Source organism: Xyrauchen texanus, chromosome 6, assembly GCF_025860055.1.
Source record: "Xyrauchen texanus isolate HMW12.3.18 chromosome 6, RBS_HiC_50CHRs, whole genome shotgun sequence".
NCBI classification, from domain to species: Eukaryota; Metazoa; Chordata; class Actinopteri; order Cypriniformes; family Catostomidae; genus Xyrauchen; species Xyrauchen texanus.
In genome coordinates, this window is record NC_068281.1 from 27,376,511 (window position 1) to 27,402,058 (window position 25,548).

The following is a 25,548-nucleotide window of genomic DNA, read 5'->3' on the forward strand; positions in this document are numbered from 1 at the left end:
GCAGTGTTGGGGAAGTTACTTTCAAAGTGTAGCTTCCCAAGCTAAAAGCTACCCATAACTTATGGCACTTTTCCACTGCACGTTACAGTTCGACACAACTCTACTTGCTTTACTTTTCTGAGTTTGCTTTCCACTGCTGTTTAGTGCTACCTCAACGTGGGTGGGATTATAGGCTGATCGTCATAGTTGCGCCGTCTCTACTGCTGTGACATAATTTTAAACGCGACACAAAACAATAACATGACTGCTAGCTATTAGCTACTAGCTCATTGTGCTGCATAGTTATTTCATGTTGTTGTTACACAAGTGTAATAGTTAAATTGGCCTGGTTGTTTTAGAAGCAAGCTTTCCAGTAGCTGGTAAACTAAATAAAGTGAAGCTCTCAAGCACAGTCTAGAGTTAATGTACCATCCTCCAGCAGTGACTGAGTCAAGGGCACTCTCCCTCCCATTGCTTGCTTTTAATCATTTAATCACCTTAAATATATTTATGTATTAAAAGATCATTATTGCTTTTATACTACATAAACACAAAATCTAAAAAATTCTATTAAAAAAAAAAAATCAGTTTATACTAAATATGTATTTTTATTTTTAGTTAGTCACCAATGCTCCGGTACTGGCAAAAGAAACATGCCTAATTTTTATTTATTTATTTTTTTTCAAAATTGATTATTTTTAAACATGGTCTAGTTACGTCTGTCACAGACTTAAATAGGAACTACACTGAAAGACTGGCCCCAAATCGGTCTGCTTATAAAGGCAAAGTTCAGAAGATTATGAGGGGGACCACGGTCAGTGAGGGATTACTTTACACACATGTATGGACTCTGCCCACTGAAAATGACGTTGTGAGCATTTTACGAAGGTTTGCACTCTGTTTAGGGGATTCCAAAGCACTCTTATCAGGTTATATGCATGCAATTTCCATTACTTTAATGTGATAACACTGTAAAAGTATGCTTTTTATGTCAGCAATATGAGTTTGTCAAGCTAATGGCTAATGCTGGGTGGAGACCATCTTTGCACTGGCTTCTCCTCCACACCATCTCCACAGTAGCGGTCTGTCCACCACCACCAGGGTTGCGCAAACACAATGCCTCACTTATTTCAGGGATAGCTTTTGTGTGATTACAGTGGGTTATTTTTATGGTCCACTCTAGCTTTTTACAAGCAATAGGTTTGACAGGCAATCCTCGACTGTTTCCAGCAGTTACTCACTCATATGCACTCACATAAGCCCTACGGTATCACCTGACCGCTCTGACTGGATTGGCTGTATTAGAGGATAGCACTCTTGAAGAGGGGAGGAGCATTAGGGGCTGGTACTGAGTGGGACTCTGAATGGTTCAATGAATGGAGTCAGGAGTGAATGGTGGTTTCTATGGTGACCAGCGGTCAGGGATGTGGCCCTGTACTTTGATCAGGGTCCCTCTGAGAAGATGAACACAAGAGTTACATTTGAGTGTAAGAAACCACTTGTACATTAATTTCTTCTCAAACACATTGTTTAAACGAAGAGGCCATGTGTAGTTTATAATTAAGCCAGATCTGTGACTTATTTTATTCAGATGTAGCTTTGACATTGTGCTGCTTGTGTGTGTGCCCATGCATGCATGCATGCATGCATGCACGTGTTCTGAAGCGCAAGAGTGGGCGCATTGAATAGACATAGTCTGTGTCTGATGATAAGGACTTGAAAAAACTCATTGATGGTGGGTGGAGAAGGACAGAGGGCCAGACGGCCAGAGCAAGAGTGGCAGGGGTGGATATAACAGACAGTTCTGCTGAAAGGACTATTTTAAATATCCATGATTATCCAGGCTCGTTTATGCTGGTTAGTGATGGTTTTGTGTTGGTCTAGCTTGTGGACCAACACAACCATGCTGTACACCAGGGGTCGGCAACCTATGGCATTCCAATCTACATCTTTATGTAATCCTTCCTCGTGATCATGCAGCGTGTTTTCATAAGTTGAATGGGATGCTAAACAAAAAGTTAAAAATGTGACAAGACTACAGTATACACAACAGACTTGTGCAGCGTGTACAAGCCATTCATGCATCACGAGCCGCAGCACTTCACTTTTGATTAATCGTGCAAGTAAATGCACCCGCACCCACTCAGAATAGCTTTCTTAGATGTTATTCTTCTCACCACAATAGGACAGAGCGGTTACCAAGTTATCAAGACTTTAGTCAGTTCTAACCAGTCTGGCCATTCTCTGTTGACCTCTCATCGACGAGGCTTTCCCTTCCACAGGACTGCCGCTCCCTGGATGTTTTTTGTACCATTCTGAGTAAACTCAGACTGTTGTATGTGAAAATCCCAAGAGATCAGCAGTTACAGAAATACTCAAACCAGCCCACCTGACACCAACAATCATCCATGCGATTATCTATTCAGCCAATTGTGTGGCAGCAGTGCATAAAATCATGCAGATACGGGTCAGGAGCTTCAGTTAATGTTCAAATCAACCATCAGAATGGGGAATAAATGTGATCTCAGTTATTTGGACTGTGGCATAATTGTTGGTGCCAGATGGGCTGGTTTTATTATTTCTGTAACTGTTGATCTCCTGGGATTTTCACATACAACAGTCCCTAGATTTACTCCGAATTGTGCCAAAAACAAAAAACATCGAGTGAGTGGCAGTTCTGTGGGCAGAAATGCCTTGTTGATGAGAGAGGTCAACAGAGAATGGCCAGACTGGTTCAAACTGACAAAGTCTACGGTAACTCACTCTGTACAATTTTGGTGAGAAGAATACAATCTCAGAATGCTATTCTGAGATGCGGGTTGGTGCTGTTTTGGCGGCACGAGGGGGACCTACACAATATTAGGCAGGTGGTTTTAATTTTGGAACTGATTGGTGTATATTGATGATCAGCAATGATAAAACTTTTTAGCTACAAGAAAGAGAGAACAGAAGCACAGGGAGCTGGCATGCATGCAGGCAGGGGTCTACGAGCACCACAGCAGAGACAGTAAGCACAGAGCGTAAACATGCTCAATACTGCCAAATAAACTTTCTGACCTACTTCAGCTCACAGGGAATACACTGTTTTGTCTGGTCTGAGACAATATCTGTCTGTAAGGCCTTCAACCTCAACACTATACAAGTACTTCAAGGCTTACACAGTAAAAGAGAAGCCCTAAAAGATGGGTTTGGAGAAAGGATGAAATGAAGAGAGACATGTGGAAGGGGGATGGTTGTGAAATAATGACAAGAAGTGTGTGCTTGGGTAAATCAACGCTGGGGTTGAGTTTTAAATAGCTCGGAATGCACAGTGCTGGTAATGGGTGGTAGTTCAGAGAGCTTGTCCTGCTAAACTGCAGCATGCAGCTCATCTCAGGACAGCAGCTGTCTGTGACAGAGGAAGTCAAGGTCTCCTCATAGTAAATGCACGGTTATGCTCCACTGACATTAGCAAGTGGCTTCCCTACTGAAAAAGAACAGCTTAGACCAGCTTGATTTATGCTTGTTAGTGTTGGTTTGGTGCTGGTCTAACCAATTTGGTCACCAACAAAAAAGGAAAAGTGGAAAGAAATGTCAATTACCTAATTTAAATAATGAATATGCTGATTGTGCCCTGCTCAAATTAGATTGTGGGTGTTTTGTGAATAAGTCACAGGTTTTTGAAATACCAAGTGCAAAATTGGCACACATGTTTAGTGAATTTGTCCCAGTATATGCTGGTGTCCTGCAATGCTGTCTTTTCAACAGGTTTGTTGTTTGAAGAAGAACTTGGTTTCCACTATAATCCTGAAGTAATTCACAATGCTGCAGCAATAGGCAAATACAATAATCGAGTTTTAAGCACTTGGTTGTCAGGAGATTGTAATAGCTAGTAGCTCATGCTCATCAAACACTCAAGCATCCCTCCACCCGAACACAAATAAAGCAAGTATTTTTGGAAGATGTTAACTTTCTCAGGAGTTCATCCTCTTGCTGTGATGTCATGCGTTATGCTAGAGTTCGTGGCTTTGTAGCTTAAAACAAAATGGTTGCTGTATACAACAGAAGCCAAAGGTCATGTCAGGGCCACCTGTTTGGAGTGACAGCTGAGTGGTGCTTTGCCAAGGGCTTCATGCGGACCACTCATCCCTGTTAACCTCTTATAGACATTCCAATTAGTGTTTCAGCACATTTGAGGACATTTCTTGATTTGTCTTACACTAACAACTCTGTTAGCAAGCTTTTCATTAACTGGTACAAACTGGTCCATGTGTATCTAGGCTACTATCTCATCCAGGTCCACAACAGCTGGTAGTCCAGCTGGCCAAGCACATAACCACCTTGGACCAGTTAGGACCAGCTAATAACAAGCTTGGACCAGTTAGAAATGAGCTATTAGGCTATGATCCAAAACACAGCTACCACATTAATCTGGTTTTAGTTGGAGTTTCCAGCAGGGTCTGCCTCCTGTACTCCTTTTGCTCTTCATGTTGAAATGGACCCTGTGTACACTTGGTATTAAGATGCGTCCTGGGTGATCTGATCACGTGTTCAGGCGAGACACATCAATGTTTACACATGGTCACTTAAATGTGTCTTCTGTGTCCACTTCTGTTCAGATTTGAAGGGGAGGGTCTCTGTATTCATGACGCCATACATCAATTACCATGACATTGTATTTCTGCATGATAATAAACCGTGAAAAAGTCAGAAATGACAAGGAAACTTTCATTTCAGAAATGGAAGTTTTTCACAAGGAAATTTTATCTAATCACAAACACAAAATTAATTGTTGTTTTAGAAGACTACCTGTGTTAAGGTAGCCACTTGAATTTTTTTCCAGATTGGACGTTTTTAAGCAGCACATCAATGGCAAAATTTGAGCACTTGTTGAAGTGCAGTGGTTGATTGACAAGTGAGGAGTGGCACTTCACTGCTGTCTGGCATGGATTAGTGTTTGCATCTCAAATGTGATGTGGTCACATGTGTTTTTGACTACCTTCTTATGTGTGTTTTAGACCCTGTTTTGACCTGTATTTAGCACTGATCACTACTGAACGGATCTTAACACCAGGTGTAAATGGGGTTATGAAGAAGAACTCCTAGTAAAAGGGTTTCCTGTAAAAGTGCATGCAACAAGGTTAAGATGGGCAAAGAGGAGGCGGGAACTGTCAAAATAATGTTTAATGAAAACTTAAAAAGACATAAACATACACATCATCTGCATGTGGCTCTCTCTCTCCCTCGAACTGCCTCATATATTTGGCCTGATTCAACTCTGCAGAACATTGAGCTACACATCACAGTCAATGAAGGTCTCAGAACAGCTTTTGTGGAATGTGAAGTGCACAGAATATGATGCAGAAAAGGTTTGCAATGAAGAGATGGAGCTCAATTTTTTTTGCTGTAGAACCAGTTTAGCCAGAAACATTCTCAAGGTGTGTTCTCCTCCCTGAATCCTCCTCCTGATTCTCTGACTTCAGAGCAATGTAGGCCCCATCCTCACCAAGCCCCTTCCATTCTAACACCTCCCCCACTCAACACAAACACACATAAACACAATGCTGAAACTGATACAAGAACAGTATGGAGTGTAGAGCCAACAGAACGTGATAGCCACATGAGCTAACACCTGCCCACAATTCAACACTTGCCTGTGTCTGTCACACAGGGATGCAAGAGCTTTGAGCATTCTTTCCTCAAACACACATAATCAAAGTCAACAATACTTTATTGGCATGATTGTCAACATTTACAATATTGCCAAAGTGTATATAGTACTTACAGGACTGAAATATCTTGAAAGTTGTTGTTTTTTCCCCCACATTTAATACTTTATTTTCTGTTTCTTGTTTCATTTTGCAAATTGTAAATACACATTTTTCCTTTCTTGTTATAACTTTTAACTCAATTGCAAAAAGAATAATCTAATTTTATTTGTGTTAATTTATTTGTTGGGATGGGAATTGTAAGGAATTTTCTGATTCCTCTTAACAATTCTGGTTCCTTTACGACTCCATTAACGATTCTTTTAGTTCATTGGGGAGTAATAATATTTGGAAATATGAAATGCAATTTCACTGCCCTCAGCAGCGCATTACCTAATGATGAGATCATTTCAGATTTCAACAGAGCAGATATAAAAAAATCAGAATTACATTTTCTACAATTCCTGTAAAAGGCATGTTTACACTTTTTAGTGGCATAAATTAAATCAAACTTTATATTTAATAAAAATTCTATACAAACAAAAACATTTAATACAATTTCATTTATTTTTTAAAACAAAACGTGATTTAAAACAATTTTTATACCTTTAACTACACATTGTTATATAAATATCCACTCTAGGCAGTAACTGCACTGCCTGATCTAAATCTAAGGGGGCTTTCACACAAGCAATTTAGTCTGAGACGGAGCACGGTTCACATGAAAAGTTGGTAATGGGAAAGCTGTTTTGCGGACCTTGGAGTGGACTGTGGTACCGAACCCGAGACTACCTGTTGGAAGTGGTCTGAGCTCGGTTGCAATGATCTGGTGCGGTTCGCGTTTCAGAAAGTAAAATGACTTGCTCGTGTGTTTTTGCTGATTTAAGCATGATGACATCATCAGTTGCACACACAAAAAAAAATACACACGTGCATCATGAGTGTCAGGGGAACATTGTGGGACACAGAGGTGAGCTGCTGGACATGTACAACTGCTGAATTACGGCATGCGACACACAGAGGCTTGAGTGTCATTCACTCTAGTGTGCATCATGACACAAAATTAATAAAAAAACAAAAATATAGCAACCCGTGTTGTGCTTTCCATCATGTGCACATTTGTGATGATGCAAGCTGATGACTGAAAAGCACTGGGGTTCGACAAAATAATACGCAATTCTGAAACCAGACCAACAGTGTGGTGCTGGGAACAACTGTGCTCAGATTCGGACCACAGTACACGTGCACAGTTTGAAAACCACCTAAGAAGCCTTAAGTATAACATTAGTTACATTGCATAACACAGTAACAGTTCTTTTTTCTTTTCTAATTGGATATGATGAAAGTTCCAACTTGCGTGTCAGTACAGTTAATTCAGTAACCACTCCCAATTATGTTTAAGTGTTTTTGTTTCACTAAAAAGAGATAGCTCATAAAGAGTCATTCATTCGGGAACCGCACTACACTGATATTACTGTATATTTTGAATTAACAAAAAGCAATGGTTCATAAGAGACATTCATTTGGGAATTGGACTACACTTGTCACGATGTACAGTATTTTAGTACTGTGTTCCATCCCCACTAGGGGAAAATTGCATGCTGGGGAACCATACCCAGGACCAAACCGTTCACAGAACCAAAAATCATGAAAATCACACAGTTACGGTATTAACCAGGGGCGATTCTAGGGTCAGAGCTTTAGGGGTGCTGAGCACCCAATGAGCCCCACTGCCACCACCCACCCTCTTTTCACACAAAAACAAAAAATATGTCTATTGAAAAATAACTTTTATCATTTTAACATTGGTTCAACTAACTCCAAAATCCAGATTTTTTTTTTCTTTATTTTGAGACCTTTTCAGAGCACCAAGCACCAGCTTAATTGTGAGAGTTCACACAGACAGCCCCCTGTAACAAACACAAAACCTTCTTCACTCAGCTGGTTTTCCTGACTGTTAACTCCATGTGCCTCCTTTTGTATCAACAGTCATCAGATTGGTTAGATTAGATTCAACTTTATTGTCATTGAACAAAGTAACAGGTACTTGGACAACAAAATGTCATTCATCTTCTGTAAATTATTTACAAATGGCCATCTCTAACATATCTGGTTGCACACCTGTCTGAACTTTCATAAACCAATATAAGTCATCAATAAATAATAATAAAACAAGCTTCACATCAAGAGCAAAAAAAAAAAAGAAGGTAAAACCAAAAAGTCCAAAATATCCAGATTATTTACAGAGGTCTTGAAAATACTTAGAAAGTAAAGATATAAAAAAAGAAAGAGAGGGAAATCTTTGAAGTACTTCACCTGAATCCCCATTTGGCTCTACTTTGGTAGAGTTAATCTATGTCGCCTCACTTTGAGGGTGGCAAACCTGTCAATGACCCTTTGGTGTTAAATTTTTTCAAGCAACTCCTTCTCAACAGACATCACAGCTAGGTGCTGGAGTCTGCTTTGGCCTGTGGTCCTCCTGAGCCATGTATGGAGCCGACGCAAGGCACTAAAAGACCGCTCACATGTACAGCTGCTAACTGGTATTGTCAAGGCAACCTGCATAACAGCTTTCAGTGAAGGGAACATTTCCGAATCTAGGAGTTTGTACACTGCTAGCATGTCCTGAACTGTACCAGCCTCACTCTTGCGCTTCAGAAAGTTTTTTGCAACTATCACTTCCTCTGACTTAAGTTCAATATGGTAATGCACAGCCAGTGCTGTCAGATGAGGCTCAGACAAGAAATGGCCTGAGGTTGGACTGCATGCCTGAATTCCATTGAGCACATCCTCAATCACACCAGAAAAACGCCTCTCAAGTTCACAGATCATTCGATCCAGACAAGGAAACAAAAGTTTCCTCTTGAGATCTTCAGACTCTGAAGAGCCACAGGTTTCACTGCCTGCCCCACAAGTTGACTCAACAACATATTCATCCATTCTCTTTGTCTTCCGCCTCTGTCCTGAGGATGATTCTACTGCTATCTGGTTTGCCTCACACATAGCTATTGTTCTGGAGTACAGATCTGCAGCAGTGGTATCACTGCGTTTCTGCTTCATGGTGTCAGTCACTGCATTTTTGTATGTCACTGCTTGGGCAATGTCAATGGTCTCTTTCTGTAGGTATCTGTGTAAACCTGCTGTTACAGACAGGAGCGTGTGGAAAACCATCAGCAAATACACTGAGGAGAATTTACTGAGTTTTGCCCTCAATCCAACTGCTGTAGGTGTCTTGATTGTGGAGAGGCACTCAATGATAGCAGGGAAATTATCAATCACTGCAGTCACTGAATGAAGCTGGCATGCCCAGCGTGTAGTTGACAACTGCACAAGTTCTCTTGGTTGCAACCCTAACTTCTTTTGAGTGTCCACAAACATATGGTGGTTTACAAGGGAGACACTAAAGAAAGAATGGAGACTTTCCAGCATGTTGAAGAACTCTGTGGCTTCAGAGACAGCTTTGCATGTGTGACATAAAACAATATTTAACTCATGTGCATAGCAATGCACATAAATTGCCTCAGGGTGCTTTTTTTTTTTAAATGGGCTTGTACACCCCCAACATCCCCACTCATGACAGCTGCCCCATCATAGGTCTGTGCCACACATTTCAACTGATCAATTCCCTTCTTTACCAACTGATTTTCAATTGCAGATGTTATCGAAGTAACATCAAACTGTGACACTTCTGTAAGGGCTAGAAACCTTTCTTTGACGGCACCCTCAACAGACACGTATCTAACACAGAGTGCCAACTGTTCTGTCTTTCCATCCCTGGCCTCATCAGCCATAATGGCATACATATTTGCTCCCTTTATCTCACTGATGATATTTTCTGTTAGTTCTTGTGAACAGCACTCTATCATCTCATTTTGGCTATCAGATGAGAGGTACGTGGTGTTTGAAGGGGCTGTGTATCTCTGCAAGAAGGGATCAAATTTGGTCAAAAGTGGCATGCACTCTAGGAAATTGCCTTTGTTGTGACTCTCACCTGTTTCATCATGACCTCTGAATGCTATGCCTTGCTTCCCCAAGAAGCAGGTTACTGCAATAATACGCTCTAGGTACTGCCTTCTTTCACTAATTTCAGTGGAACTTGCTGCCTCTATCTGCTCTACAACATTCCCTTTTGACAGGCTTGCTTTGTAGCTGTTCCAACAAACCACACTGTCCTTATGTGATTGTGTTGTTTCATGTTTTTGAAACTTGCTAAGTGCCTTTTGCCAGTTATTAACTCCATCATTAACAAGTGCATCCTTTCTGACATTTTTGCCAAATACCCTACAAGGAAAGCAGAAAGCAGCATTTTGTCTAGCTGAGTATTCCACCCATCTGAAACTTTTGAACCACTGTTCTTGAAAGGCTCTTTTTTGTGTGCCAAACTGAGTTTGAGGGTATTGAGACAGCTTTAACTGTTTAGGACCAGTGTCCTTATCCCCTAAGTCTGAACAGCTCTGTTCTGTCTCTGCTGCTTTGGCTTGGTGGTCTCTATGTTGCACTCCCTGTCTCTTCATTTCTTTTACTAGTCAATTCCAACTCATCCCTTATGGACTCTCCCTGTTGTTTTCCTCCTCCTTTATTATGAAAAAATGTGGTGTAAAATAATGTTACAAAAAGTAAATGTAATATAGGCTACTTAATGCCAATAAGTTAGTATAGGAGTATGAGTAGTTACTGTTTTGCTTGCCACTATTCACTATATGTTAATTTATTGTTGTTGTTTCCTCACCTGGTTCTTCCTGCATGCTCTCCCTTTCTCCTTCTCCATCTCCCTCTCTTTCCCTTTCTCCTTCTCCATCTCCCTCTCTTTCCCTTGGCACTGACAATCATACACAAATATATTGTAGGCAGGAGAGTTGAGGTAAGTTTGTCATGTCACAAAAATGTTATGGAGACCATTTACAGATTCTAAGGATATGATCAAAAGGCACACAGATTATTATTATTATTGGGCTTAGAAACTTTTTTTAAATCACAAATTCCTTTCACAAGAGAAGCTGTATTCTCCATTGTGGGTTGAAATAAATAAAAGCAGGGGACCATTGCCTAGATAAGTAATTTGATACAACAACAGATAGCTGGTTTGCATTATCTGTTACTTTAGCTTAACACTTTTCAGAAGAACAAAAAAACAAAAAACAAGACAGAAGTCATTATGGACTGTCCCTAGTCTCTCACCTGAATCTGTCTTTTTTCTTTTAAAAAACTGTCGTATGTCCATTGCTCACTGGCAGGCCACACACACACGCACACACAGAGAGAGAGAGAGAGAGAGAGAGAGTAATGCTAGGAGCTCAGGAGTTAAGCCTGGTTCAGGTTAAATCCTCTGTGTGTGAGGAATGAATAAATACAGCAAAAGAAAAACATTAAACTTTCTTTTATTGTCTAGTTTGATAGTCAGCCACAATTGAAGAATAACAGATATAAATCTCGGAATGAATAATAATTCATTTAAAAAGCCACAGTGAGTGTTTTCACACATACTGGTGGTATACTGGTGGTATACAGTGATATGTTTGTTTTACTCTGGTCCAAACGCCAGGGCTTCATGATTCCATGACGACTGACCAGAAAAGACGCACGTGATGTCATGTTTACATGACTCCCGATTGTTAAAATGAGTATCAAAGCGCTACTGTTTTTGTTTCACGCTCTAGCAGTTAATAAACAGAACTGCATGCGTCTTGCGGAAGAACATTGTAACCGGCGCTAATTCTCTCTCCGTTTATGACTATGGATGAGTCACCCAGGTGCTGTGCTACTCCACAGCGGCGGCGACCCGCTGGACTAAAATAGTCCGAAAATGAACACTTATTATAGGTGTACCATGGTGATTCAGGATACTGACTCCAGTACTCACCGATATGGTTTCGGAATCAGAACAACTCTAGGTAAAAGGAAAGAAGTGTGAGACACAGCTTTGGAGCAACTTAGTTGATCACAACACTACATAACGGGTACTCACTCTGCGTGTGTTTTCGCGCTGGGTGACGGTCGTGCTGAGCGGTACAGGTACAGAGGAGAAGTAGAAGAAGAAAAGTGGATGACACCATTTGCTAAGCGGGGTTGTTGAAAAAATGTTGTTGAAAATGTTTTCATTTTCATCCTTAACACATACGTTATTATTTAACCTTGTCAAAGACGATTTTTTTTTTAGAATAACAACATTTCTTACTCCAAGTTTTAGGGGTGCTGAGCTCCTTTTTAGGGGTGCTGAAGCACCCCTAAAAAGGGGCTAGACTCGCCCTTGGTATTAATATTTTTGTTTTAAAAATGGTTCCGAACAAGAACTAGTTCTCAGTTCCCAACCCTACTTATTTGTAAGTTTAGGCCTTTTTCCTCTTTATTTATAGGTGGGGGTCTGACACCAGCCAGGCTCAAATCTGCGTTGCATCATGGTGCTCATGCAGACAATGCATCGGCACTGCTAGTCCATGGCCCAGACAATCTCTTGAGTTTCTTTGCTGTAAAAATAAAAAGATCCACCCTTTGCCCTTCCCTGTTTATTTTCATCACAAGAATGACCTTATAAACAAGCATGTATTTTTCCTCTCTGGATAATTTTAAACTAGCCTGTTTAGTTTTGAGCATCTTGCAAACCCTAAACTCTGTCGATCTGCTTGCCATCCGTCTCCATAATTTCATCCGCCACTCCATCCTCTCCCATTCATACTCGCTCTCCTCTGTCTTCTTTTGTCCCTGCTTTTTTTAATGCCAGCTCTTGTGAAATGCAACTGTAAAACCAGTAGTGCTGTTCTATATAAGTGCCTGTTGCATTGGGTCCTGCATTCTCTAGAAAGGAAACTTGGCAGTGCATCTGACTTTGTGTTATGCGGTGGTAACCAGTTTCAGTTTACCGGCTGAACAAGAGACCTGAGGCTGGTTACTTTAACATTACAGAGAGCACATCTACAATTATGTCACTCTTTCTCATGTGGCCCTTTCAGGTCGGATATTCGCCTCATGGGAAAACTCTATCTTTATTCTCAAGCTGATCGTAGACTGACGGATTTCTCACATAAATCCCAAAGGGGAAACACCTTACATTCATGTTCATGCTTACCCAGTGGGTGAACTCCGTTTAAACCTTGTGTGTATGTTTTTGTAATCAAAACACTTGCTTTTTAGCACATAGATGCATATAGGGATTGTGTATATGTGTTCGGCTTTCTTGCTTTGTGTGTGTGTGTGTGTGTGTGTGTGTTAATTGTGTATGTGTGTTTGCTTTCTTTCAGTATGAGCAGAGGTTGCTTTCCCTCGTCCTGTGCCCGTGATCCTGTGGCTCCATGACCCTGTGACGTGTTTAGCCCAGACCTTAAAATGGGTAAATATGCCAAAGACACCTGACACTATTGACTCTTTGGTGTGTGTGTGTGTGTGTGGTTGCATGCATAAGTGTTGGGTTCAAATGTCCAGAGGTCACTGGCTCACAACCGATTCCTTTATCCATAAAGTCTACTAAAAGATCTCAGTCATGTTATTCATCCAGGGATCAGAGTTCAGAGACTATATGTCTATGTAGTTAGTGTGTTGGTTTGATAGTGATGCCTGACCATCAGCACTGATCAACATCTGTCTGGATCAAGAGGTGTTGCTCAACCTCTGTCATCTGGCAAGCACATACAGTATTGTGCAAAGGTTAAAGGCACATTTTAGATGTTTCACAAAAACATCTGTTTTAAGATGGTTATATTATATCTTCTGCTTTGGGTTGTCAATAGGAAATATCAATTTAAGGTTTCCAAACATTCATTTTGCAAATACAGTAGAAGTGGATCAAGGAGTCTGACAACAGACGGTATGTCCCGATCAGAGCCTGGATCTCAACATCATTGAGTCAGTGTGGGATTACATGAAGAGACAGAGGCAATTGAGACAGCCTAATAGATAGACAAACGGTGTCAAATTCTTGAAGATACTTGGAACAACTTATCTGCCAACAACCTTGAAAACTGTGAGCAAGTGTACCTAGGAAAATCTGCGCTGTTTTAAAGGCATGGGTTGCTTGATTTAGATTTTTTATGTTTTCTGTAGTTTGTTAATTGATAAATAAAAATTATTCTTGGCATTATTTTTGAAAGCATCCTCATTACACTACTGCCTGAAACTTTTGCACAGTACTGTGTGTGTGTGTGTGTGTGTGTCTGTGTGTGTGTGTGTGTGTGGATTCCAGGCCACTCCATCTCTACTCAGCTCTCACAAGGTAAACAGAGTTCTGCTTCTATAATGCCTCTGCACTGTGGGCAACATTGATAAAGAGGCCACAAGGAACACATCATGTTTAGAGGAAAGGAAAAACACATCAAATAACATTTAATGAGTATCAAATGGAGACTTTTGCTTAAGTCTATTACACATATAATGTTTCTACTGAGGAAAATCTGTTCAAATTTCAGGTATCACATCTTGAACTCTGAATAGAAAGAAATAATAGAAGAATAGAGAAATAGAAATTTGCCAAGATGCAAAAAACTTGTTCAAGATTTCAACATGAAAGCAATAATACATTCTTCTAAAAAACCTTATCTATGCTACCCAGATACAATGTATAGCTCTATATTCTTACTGTAGGTGAATAGCTTCTGTTTTTTTATTTCTCTTTAGGAAAACAAGATGAGACAAAGTTGATACTTGAATTATAACTGACATTTCCATTAATATTTTAGTTTAATACAAGTTAAGCTCAGTTGACAGCATTTGTACCATAACGTAGATAACCACAAAAATTTATTTCAAGTTGTCGCTCCTTTTCTTGAAAAAAAAAAGCATAAATCTGGGTTACAGTGAGGTATTTACATTAGAAGTGAATAGGGTCGGTCCGTCAACATTAATGTACTCAGTTTCAAAAGTATAGTCAAAAGACGTAACTATATACGTGTTAACATTATTTTAGTGTGATAGAATTGCTTAATAGCCTTGTCTCTGTAAAGTTATATCCATATTTACAACTTTGTTGCCATGACTACATAATGTCATAAACCCTGTAATACAGCAAAAATGATGATTTCAGAGAACTTTACAGCTCAAATAATACAAAGTGCTTTCATCAAATTACAAGCTTCACATTTCTGCCTTCTGCCTTTCTCTTTTTTTATTTTGTATTTATATATATATATATATATATATATATATATATATATATATATATATATATATATATATATATATATATATATATATATGTATATATATATATATATATATATATGTATGAGAGAGAGAGAGAGAGAGAGAGAGAGAGAGAGAGAGAGAGAGGTTGGAGAGATGGTTAACATGTAAGATGGAGGATGATCACAGGCTCTGGGAAAAATTACAGTGACGAGAAAACTAGAGGAAGTAAAGGAAAATAATTCCCCAGACCTTACCAGTCACCACACCAAACAGGAAATGCACAAGTTCCCCGCTTACTCTCTGGTGGAACAGAGAGAAACGGTGAAGCGAGGAGGGACAACTTTCCATTCTTCTGCATCCTTATGAAAGAAAAGAGGAACAAAACAGACAAATATGCCCAGAATGAAAGCATTAATCTACAGTGAGCATTCATGCAGTGTGGAGGCACTGTATGAATGCAAATATTTCAAGCAGAGTTATTCATTATTTTAGTGGATTTCCTGTAAAAACCTGAGCTTCAAATGTATGTGCTTGTCCCTGCATATTTCTATTAGACACACTGAAGAAGATCCGAGAAGTTCTCGTGCTTGTGTATGTGTCTGAGTTTTTTTGCATTTCTGATTGGACAGTTACTTAATTTTAATATGCTCGTAACCAGAAAAATGTAATCTCTTGATGAAACGCAGCTGTTGATTGACAGGGGAGGGGTGGGGCTTCACTGCTGTTCACAGATAGCATTTACACCTCAAAAGCAATGTTGTCACATGCGTTTTTGACTACCTTGTGGTATGTGGTTTTGTTGTTTCTCTTGTTCTGCTGGTTCACTTTGATATGTAAGTGTGTATAGGATAGTGATAGTCAGGGGCAGATGGGATTGGCGTTATCCAGTGTTATCTCTTCTCAGTAGGAGGGCGGGTCCATATGAACCCCATACTCCCATTTACTCAGACACTTTTATGGCCTCTAGATGTAAGGGGTCATGTGCTTGCTTGAACAGTGTCCCATCAGAGCATCAGCACTCCTTTTTCGGTCTATGAATCTATCATGCAGGGTTCCTACAGTCATGGAAAACCTGGAAACCTCAGGGTTTTTTAATTAGTTTCCAGTTAACCCTGATAATACTTGTTATTAGAGGATAATTTATCAGAGGTGCCAAATCAGTTGTCATTAGTAGCTCCAGTGGCTAATTAATTACTGTCTTTAAGCCTGACCCTCTCAATTAGTCCAGGGATGCCTGGCTAATAACAGTTTAATCCCAGATAATCTTTAGATTTATGCTGTATTGCTATCTCAGCTCTCTTCACTTGTGTGCTGCAAGGGTACGGCCGGTAACTCTGATTGTATTGAGGCAAGATAACACGCTCTAAATTAGGGCTAAACTTGAGTTAGTTCCAACCCTAATCAAGCACACCAAGCTGTAATTTTCAAGTAATCCTGAAGACATTGATCAGTTACAGAGACCGTTTATTATGAGAGGTGTCACTGGTATTTTGAATGGGAGAAATATTAACTATTATGGCGGCTCCAGAAATGGAAATTCCACTTTACAGTCAAAAGGGCCTTTATTTGAGACATCAATTGTCAGTTTTCATAGAGAACACACATGCACATAAGCTGGAACAGTCTGAAAAGTTTGTTTGTGTGATCTGTGCTAAAGAAGCACAACTGATGATACAATAGTTTTTTGTTGTTGATTTGAAATATGTTATTTTGCTCGTAATCTTGCGCAACCATTTTGGAGATTTCTATTTTTCCCCATTCATGGACATAGGAGCTGTAATTGTATCCTTAGAAAATCATGTCCTGGTGGTTGGGAACTAACCTCTACAGGACAGTGACCAGAGTTAAATAGCCCTGCTTGAGATCATGAACAAATTGTTTAGTGCCGGGCACAGAGTTGCTCATTATGGCTGAAGGCCCCAACAGAAACCAGTATCATCCCCTTAAACTGTGCAATTTGTACATGTCTTCCTCAAAACTCTGTCTGGCTCTGCTGTGTAATTTTATGGAAAAAGGACTGTAAGTGGAAGACTTCTCAGTCCTCACTTTTCCTACCAGTGGAAGTACATGATCAGTTTTGGGATGGTGGAAGCTGGGAGGGGGATTTCCAACCCTTCCCCCCTCCAGCCAGGGGGATTGCACCCTGCAATGTCACAAAACTGCAGCAGGACCGCATGGTTAGAGGGAGAGCGAAAAAGACAGAGAACAGCAGACAACAATCTAAGATCCACTGCTCTCACAGACACTTCCTGCTTTGACTCTCAACCCAACCCCCCCTACTGTTCCTCCCTTCAGCCTCAGTGCCTGTTTCACTCTGCAAAAAGACTTCCAAGTTTCTCCCTCTGTGCGTACATGCACCCAGTCTCTTCCAATGCTCTCTCTCCACATTTCTCACATTTCAATTTTCTCTAAATTTTTCCTCCATCTCTGCCTGGCTCCTCTCTCTCCCCTCCTGTGTTCTCACGAATGTGTCGTTCATCTCTCTCTCCCTCGCCTCTGGCAAACCCTTGGCCCCCCTCGCTGGGATAGGCCTCTCCTGCTGTAGTATCACACACTCACAGCTGCCTCAAACAGTCTACAGCCTCTGTGTTTTTCCTATCTTCACTTACTTTGTGCTCCACTTAAGAGGTTAAAATGCAAAATATAGATTTTTTTTTTTTGTCCAATAAATTTACATACAGTTTGCATACAATATGCTCTCTTGTAATAATGTTTTATCACTTCTAAATTTCACACAGGCTTTGCATGCTCAGCCACTGATATAAATAGTTTGCGCTCATGTCCTAAAAAAGCTTTCTACAACAGCTTTTATATAAAAGTTATATAAACAAGAATTTAATATGAAGTAACTTGCATTTCAGACAAAATGTTGTCAGTTAATTGATGTTTTTTATTTTCTCTGGCAAAAAAATGGTACTAAAAGATTAGATATGTGTCAGAAAAACATCTGTATCAGACATCGCAGTATTGTTTAAAAACAGCTGATAATCAGAGCCAATTATTTTCTGTTGAAAGGGGGCAGAAAAAGGCATCAGACAATTAGCCTATAATTTGTGCTGTGTACTATCTTTCTTGTGTGAAATTACTTTGAAATGAGTTTGAAACTTTTAACGCAACCAGTTTGATTACTCACATTCAAGATAGACAAAGCAAGGAATGCGATTAGTTTGTAAAATATAAAGCAGAAGCTTTTTCAGCCAAGAAGAGAAAAGCTTCATTTTTCAGAATTTAGTTAATTTACGTTAATGCTGTATTACATAACTTAGTGCTCTGTAGCGATATCTGTGGTTGAAACATAAAATTGCAAGCAATTTGCAGAAGAATACATTACGTCAGTCGTGATTCGGCACTGCTCTTCTGGTGGATGAATCTCCCAATTTGAGCCACATGGACAATTCCTGTGTGTGATCATGACTGGAGCCGGAGTCCTAATGTGCCGTTTTCATGTTGATATTATGTTATACGATTAAACATTGAAACTGAAATATTACTTGCTTTGATGAAGATAAACAAGACTGTTATTTACATATTCAAATCAATGAATTTTCCACTTAAATCGCTTTTCTGACACAACACTCGAAGCACTTTTAAATAGAGAACAGGGGACTCTCCTCAGCCACCACCAGTATATCTTAATATGATTATTCAAATGATTTATCCACTATTAATGTTTGAATTGTACTACAATTTTCAATTATGTGGTTCAACAATAATATGGCTGATATGAGTCCAGCCGGTTATTACAATAGCATGTCTATGCAATGTACACAATAACGCTGTGAACTAAAAACATAAAATGAGGATTCGGTAATGATGTAGATCAAATATACTTTATTAAACATAAAAAATACATGCTTAAATATGCAATATAACAATTACAAGAAATCAGTTTCAGAAGTCATCCAAATTAAACATGTCACAGTAACTTCAACATTGATACATCACGATTGGTTAACACACAAGTAATGTTTGATTCATAAAAGCATGACAAGCATTAAAAGCTTCTACAACCATACCAGAAAACACATCCAAGCATTATAGCAGGTAAACAACTTTGCCAAATGGATAACTGATAAACATCCATCTAGACTGAACTGTGTGAGTGTTACTGAACTGAGTTGAACAGTGCAGTTAATTTCACTAGCCAGAAAATGAGACAGCCGGTACTTCTTTCCTGTGTGTGTGTGTGGACATGATGTAATGACGCAAGGATGAACGTCATCAACCAGCGATTTTGCGCCAAATCGAACACGTCTTTCTACAATCGAACACTGATTGTATGTACACAACAATAGCAAATTGTTGACTTTGTTGACCGGATTGAGGAGAGTTACCGTGCCACCATGAGGACCTTATGCTAATGAGATTATAATGCTAATGTATGTGAATAATGTCCTTTATTAGAGACAGTTTCATTGAAACATCGAAAACATTTATAAAAAAGAGAAAAAAGTTAATATTTAAATATCTTTTGAAGTTGTGTAATTTATTATCAATGATTTGAAACAAGGTAACATAAATAGCAGAACCACCAAACTATCTGTATCGTCAGATGCTATTCTAAATAATTGGATATCGGTACACAATATTTTTTATGTGGGGTGTTATCGCCGAGTAAGCACATTGACAGCCTATTTGGCACACTGCAAACACAGACAAGCGGAAGGAAAAAAAACAGTGAAATTGTCCTATTATCCAACTTTTTCCTGAACGCGGAAGTGTTCCATGATTCGACTGGCGGTTTCCAGTGTTTTCACTCGCATCGGTGTATATTCTTAACGGGTACTGTAATGTTTAAGGTATTACATTTGTTAAAAATGTCAAAAAACATGTTTGTACTTCACAGAGTCCACATTTTTTATAGACAGTCATGGAATTTTCTTTTCTACCCAATTTCTACCCCATGCCCAATGGGGTAGAAATGGGTTTCTTTTCTACCCAATGCCCAATTCCCAATGCGTTCAAAGTCCTCGTGGTGGCATAGTGACGCACCTCAATCTGGGTGGTGGAGGACGAATCTCAGTTGCCTCCACGTCCGAGACCAACAATCCACGCATCTTTTCACGTGGCTTCTTGAGGGTGTTACCGTGGAGACATTATAGTAAACACAGGAGGTTACCCCATGTGACACTAACCTCCCTAGCAAACGGGCCAATTTGGTTGCTTAGGAGACCTGGCTGGAGTCACTCATCACGCCCTGGATTCGAACTCACGACTCCAGGGGTGGTAGTCAGCGTCAATACTCTCTAAGCTACCCAGGCCCCCTAATTTTATGGATTTTTAAGCCAAAGAAGTTCAAGGAACTCACTCTAAGATCACCTAATAATTTATATTTTGTGTTGTACAGATTAATGCAAATTAAGAAAAGCTAAAAGTTTCTGCAAAGAAGAGATTTATTTTCAAACGTTATAGTTGAGCCAACTAATCTTTTTTTTTTTTTTTTCTTCAGTGTCGTCCGTTTGAGCTTGCAATATGACAACATCCACTAAGTGCATGTAAAAGAGAAAGTTGACCAATGAAATTCTTCCTGGCATTCGTGAAGCCAGTTAAAGCATTTGCAGAGATTTCAATCTTCAATCTTTATGTACAATCTGTGGTTTGCCTGAATTACTTACCAGACATCACTACTAAACCTACAATCTCCTTTGAGGTATTATACAGTAACATATCATTTCCATTTGGATTTCTGCAGGTGGAAAAATAAAGAATCAATAGGGCATCTGTTATTACACATGTGCAAATGGATGTAGTATTTCATTGCATTCTTGTATCAGCCCTGGAGCACTTGTTTATGTACTGTTATGAATGACTACATTCCATCTTACACATTCTGTGTGAGTAAAAATACATTCTTTAATCTTAGACATGGAGCGTGCCTCCCCTGATAAGAATGTCAGTGATGGTGTTGGTGCTGTTGACATAAATGAACAATCTCAATTGTCAGAAGAGGCAGTGAAGAATCAGCCCTCCACAGTTCTTCCTGAACCTGTAGAAGGTAAGATGCTACAGTTACGCTAAGGTCTTCTGCAAGCAAATTGTAAAGGTTAAATTGTAATGATAATGATGTAACATTTGTAATTTACAGTTAATCTAAAGAGGGAAGCAGACTATGATAGAATGGACAAACAAGCACATGTGGCAGAAGAAGATGAAGGTGGAGTAAGGCCAGAAGTGGGGCTGTCCTCCATCAACTCTATGATGAGCACTGTGATGAATGTGGGCCAGATCAATTCTGACTCCATGAAAGCATCTCCCAGTATAACCAGCAAATCGCCCTTAATCAGTCGTACTGGGAGAAGAAATCAGGTAAAGCAGCTGGTATCTGCTTAAAATACAAAGAAGAGCTAGTAACCTTACAAAAAAAGTATTGTGGTGGGACCATGATTCAATATTGGCATTAGATGGTAATATCATGGTGAGTACTTTGATATGGTATTTTTTTACTGTGGTAGCTTGCAGATTTTGATTACCGTAATTTCCGGACTATAAGCCGCAACTTTTTTCCCACGCTTTGAACCTCGCGGCTTATACAATGACGCGGCTAATATATGGATTTTTCCCGCTTTGAAATTTTATAAAAAAAAAAAAAACATTGTGTGACGTGCTCAGTTTTTTGGTGGCGTGAAGCTTTCATTAGACCGATGAAATTGCCAAACGGGTTAAGGTCAAACAACTTTTTTTGTTTAGCCTACTGTTTAGATTAAATCGAGCGCGCTCAAACTTCCCATCATTCTGATTACGGTAGTAATTTTGTCACCCTCACCATGGCAAAGACATGGAGAAACGCATATGATGCTGCTTTCAAGTTGAAGGCGATTGATCTGGCTGTTGGAGAAGGAAATAGAGCTGCTGCACGGGAGCTTGGTCTTAATGAGTCGATGATAAGACGTTGGAAACAGCAGCGTGAGGAATTGACTCTAAACTAAAGCTGAGGCTATTCTGAGGCTATTCAACTCTGACACCGAAGGAGATGACTTCAGTGGTTTCAGTGCACAGGACGAGGAAGATAGTGACCAATGACTTTCTTGGTAGGCTGCTGTTTACTGCAAATGTTTTATTACAAGCCGTGTGTGGCAGCGGGGGCGTGGTCAAGCACCCGTCCGGGAGAGAAAAGCTGTAAGGGCGCTTACACCTGCGCTAAATTATGTCTAACACCGGTGTCTAATTTCAAGTGCCCTGCTTCACGTGTCCTTCTTGGGAAAACTGTCACACGGGCACCAGTGTGACAGTTTTCAGCAGGGCACTTGACGTTCCAGGTAAGGCTTTTAATGGCCACAGCAATGTTTATAATCAATTTTATAAAGTTTCTCAATTCTTCTATGCGCCAACACTAGACTGACATGTGTCACTCTCTCAGCTCTGTGGCTGCTGCCTTTTTATGCCGCTCTCCCCATGCTTACTGAAATTAGACACCGGTGTTAAGACATAATTTAGCTCAGGTGTAAGCGCCCGGGCGCTTGACCACGCCCCCGCTGCCACACCGTGTTTCGTTAAAGCCTGTGTAAAGTTCATTTGTTTCAATGTACCGGTAGGCACCTGCGGCTTATAGACAGGTGCGGCTTATTTATGTTCAAAATCATATTTTTTGTAAAAATCAGTGGGTGCGGCTTATATTCAGGTGCGCTCAATAGTCCGGAAATTACGGTAGTCAGTCAGAGTGGCAGTGGCATGAATGAATGTTGCATTTATATAGCACATTTGTTCTGACACTACACTCAAAGCGCTTTACACAGTGAACAGTGGACTCTCCTCAACAACCACCAATGTGCAGCATCCACCTGGATGATGCGACAGCAGCTATAGTGCACTAGTACGCTCAGCACACACTAGCTATTGTTTGTTAGGAGTTATAGAGCCAATTTATGGATGGGGATTATTAGGAGGCCATGATTGTTGGACACCGAGGTTATACCCCTACTCTACGAGAAGTTCCCTGAAATTGTTAATGACCACAGAGAGTCGGGACCTCGGTTTAAAATCTCATCGGAAGGATGGTGCCTTTTTGCAGTATAGTGTCCCTGTCACTATACTGGGGCATTAGGACACACACATACTGCAGGGTGAGAATCCCCTGCTGGCCTCCATAACACCTCTTCCAGCAGCAACCTTAGTTTTCCCCTGGAGGGCTGCAATCCAGGTACTGACCAGGCTCAACCCTGCTTAGCTTCAGTGGGCAACCGGTCTTGAGCTACACCAATACCCCTTTAATGACTGGCAACTGGCAACAAATGGTCCTTGCCCTTTCTCAATCCCCCCTTTGTCAGGGCTGATGCATGTCTTATGCCTTCAATTAAAGTGTGTGATTTTACTGAAACACTTCTCTGTAGAGAAAACAGGTGTTTCAGTCCCCCAACCCCCTCTGGTATCCCTCCCCCAGCACTAACAGTATTTCTATACGCTGAGAGGGTATTCTGCACTGCTGCTCTACCGCAAAAGTTCTTGCCTACTTAATTAGTGATGCTCTTCTCCAGCCTGTGCTGCTGCTTTCTGTATAAACAGATGGAGAAGCCACTTGTTACACATGTGACGAGAGTGCACAACCGGTCCTACAGCTCTGACACATACTGTCTTCAGCAGGCAGGCTACATCCTGCATCTGTTTCACCTATTGTGTTTATCTCTCACTGGGGAACAAATATGTCTCTCTGGGGTTTTGGGGTCAAAAAGAGCAACATTTGTCTTATATAAACTATATATAATATATATATATTAGGGCTGGGATAAACGATTATTTTTTTAAACGATTAATTTCCTGATTATTTTTTTCGATGCATCGATTAATTTTTCCATTCCGATTCGATTATCTCCCCATTAATTGACTAATAGCAATTTATACATGTTGATTTACATATCTGAATGAAAAAAAATGAATTCCTTAACATTGCAATATATGTTTATTGTTCTTAAAATTCCAAAATAAAAGACTATACAAGTGCAAAGTAATGCATTCTTAGTCAGAGGTAGCATTCAATAAAACCTTGAAGCCTTGAAAACACATAGGCCTAGCTTACTGAAAAAAGTGCATCTTGTAATTCTTCTTTCAGAATAAAATAACAACAACTTGATGTCTAGCATTCAATAAAAAAATTAAAAGGTCACCCAGCCACCCTTTCTTAGAGCTATTGAAAGAATACAGTAACTATTGTAAACATGGGGGCTTTAAGCTAATACAGAAAGTGCTTTTCCAACAAAAAATAAATAATGAAAATAAACATTCAGAATTCAACATTTATGTTGCACATAGGCCTAGCTTACTGAAAAAAAGCATCTTCATTCACATGCAAATAACAACTTACACTCTGACACTTTCCTTTTTAAGAATACTGTGTGTGCACGTGCGCGCGGCGCCTCTTCAGGTGCTGGTGCATTGCCGTGGTGCTAGAATGGAAGGCCATCTCCATTTTGCAAAGACGACATATCACGGAATTGTTTCCTTTAATTTAAAAGAATTCCCATACTTTAGAGGAACAAGTGCCTTGCACTTCTGATAGTCTGAGGAGCCACTCGTGTTGCTACTACTCTCCGGCGCCACCATCTTTGTTTTGGGTCTGACGAATTGAAGCGCATATTTTGCGTCAACGTATTTTTTGCGTCGATGACGTCGGCGCGTTAGCCCAGCCCTTATATATATATATATATATATATATTCTGATTGGACGAGAGTCGTTCCATGAGCACTGATGGTGTGACAGCATCAGCACTCAGAGGCTTCACTGTGTGTATCACTCCGCTTGTGTTCGTGCAGTTCTAAACTAAAGTGTAAGTGTAGTGCATATGTGTTAGGAGTTATTGTCTTTATTTTTGAAATTACATATGTTAGCCAGCAGGTGGTGGCAAAAGATCTTTTTTGTGTGTAATATGAGCCAGTTGGTGACGTAAAGTGAATCTGTTAGTCATTGTTTACATAGAACAGTGCTCTGTTAGTTTCCACATTGGATACATACTGTTTAAAATAGCTGAGGACATCGCTGTTTCTATAGTGAATGACATTTGCGCACAGGCTACCCCGAAATAGAGAGAAATACCCCGTTTGGACGTCTATATTCCACTTAGAAAGCTGACCTTCAAAAAACTGTAAGCATCTCTGATTGGGTGTGTCTACAGGTGATCACACACGCTCCATCTCTCTCTCTCTCTCTCTCTCTCACACACACAGACAAACACATCCATCCATCTATCCTTGTTTATCCAATGACTTGTTAGAAACAGCACAAGCCATGATACTATTTCTGAAGTGAACATTTTGAATTACTAATGGAGGTTTGGACGCATCATTTGTTTTGAACCAGCAACGGCAGATTCTGATCGGTCGCGTAAGAAAGTAGTTCCATGCACAAATGCGTTTTTATGACCGTACTCAGTTTTTCTTTTTTTTTTTTAAAAGTACTAGTTTAAAAAGAACTGTTGTATATAAGCAATATCACACTCGCAAACGTGCTATATGGTCCTACATCATCACTGCTGTGATTCGACCGCAGGCCGAGTGCCATAGGTAATCACAGCAGTGCTGATGTTGGGCCATATCGCACACTTGCTCGTGTGATATTGCTTACATATATATATACACAGATTAGCAAAAACATTAAAACCACCTGCCTAATATCGTGTAAGTCCCCCTCGTGTCGGCAAAACAGCTCTGACCTGTCGAGGCATGGACTCCACAAGAGCCATCTTTTGTGGTATCTGGCACAAAGATATTAGCAGCAGATCCTTCAAGTCCTGGGGCCTTCATGGATCGGACTTGTTGGTCCAGCACATCCCATAGATGCTCG

General features: G+C 40.1%; 1 protein-coding gene across 4 annotated transcripts in view; it reads left to right on the forward strand.

Moving 5' to 3' along the window:
* LOC127644730 (ras-responsive element-binding protein 1-like) overlaps positions 1–25,548 on the forward strand; it is a 57,190-nt gene that overhangs the window by 12,502 nt on the left and 19,140 nt on the right. For all 4 annotated transcript variants that reach the window (XM_052128065.1, XM_052128066.1, XM_052128064.1 and 1 more), the window contains exons 2-4: positions 12,902–12,990; positions 20,641–20,772; positions 20,863–21,083. In XM_052128065.1, coding sequence (XP_051984025.1) covers positions 12,987–12,990; positions 20,641–20,772; positions 20,863–21,083 — 357 coding nt within the window. In that variant the 5' untranslated portion in view covers positions 12,902–12,986. The remainder of the gene's footprint in view (positions 1–12,901; positions 12,991–20,640; positions 20,773–20,862; positions 21,084–25,548) is intronic.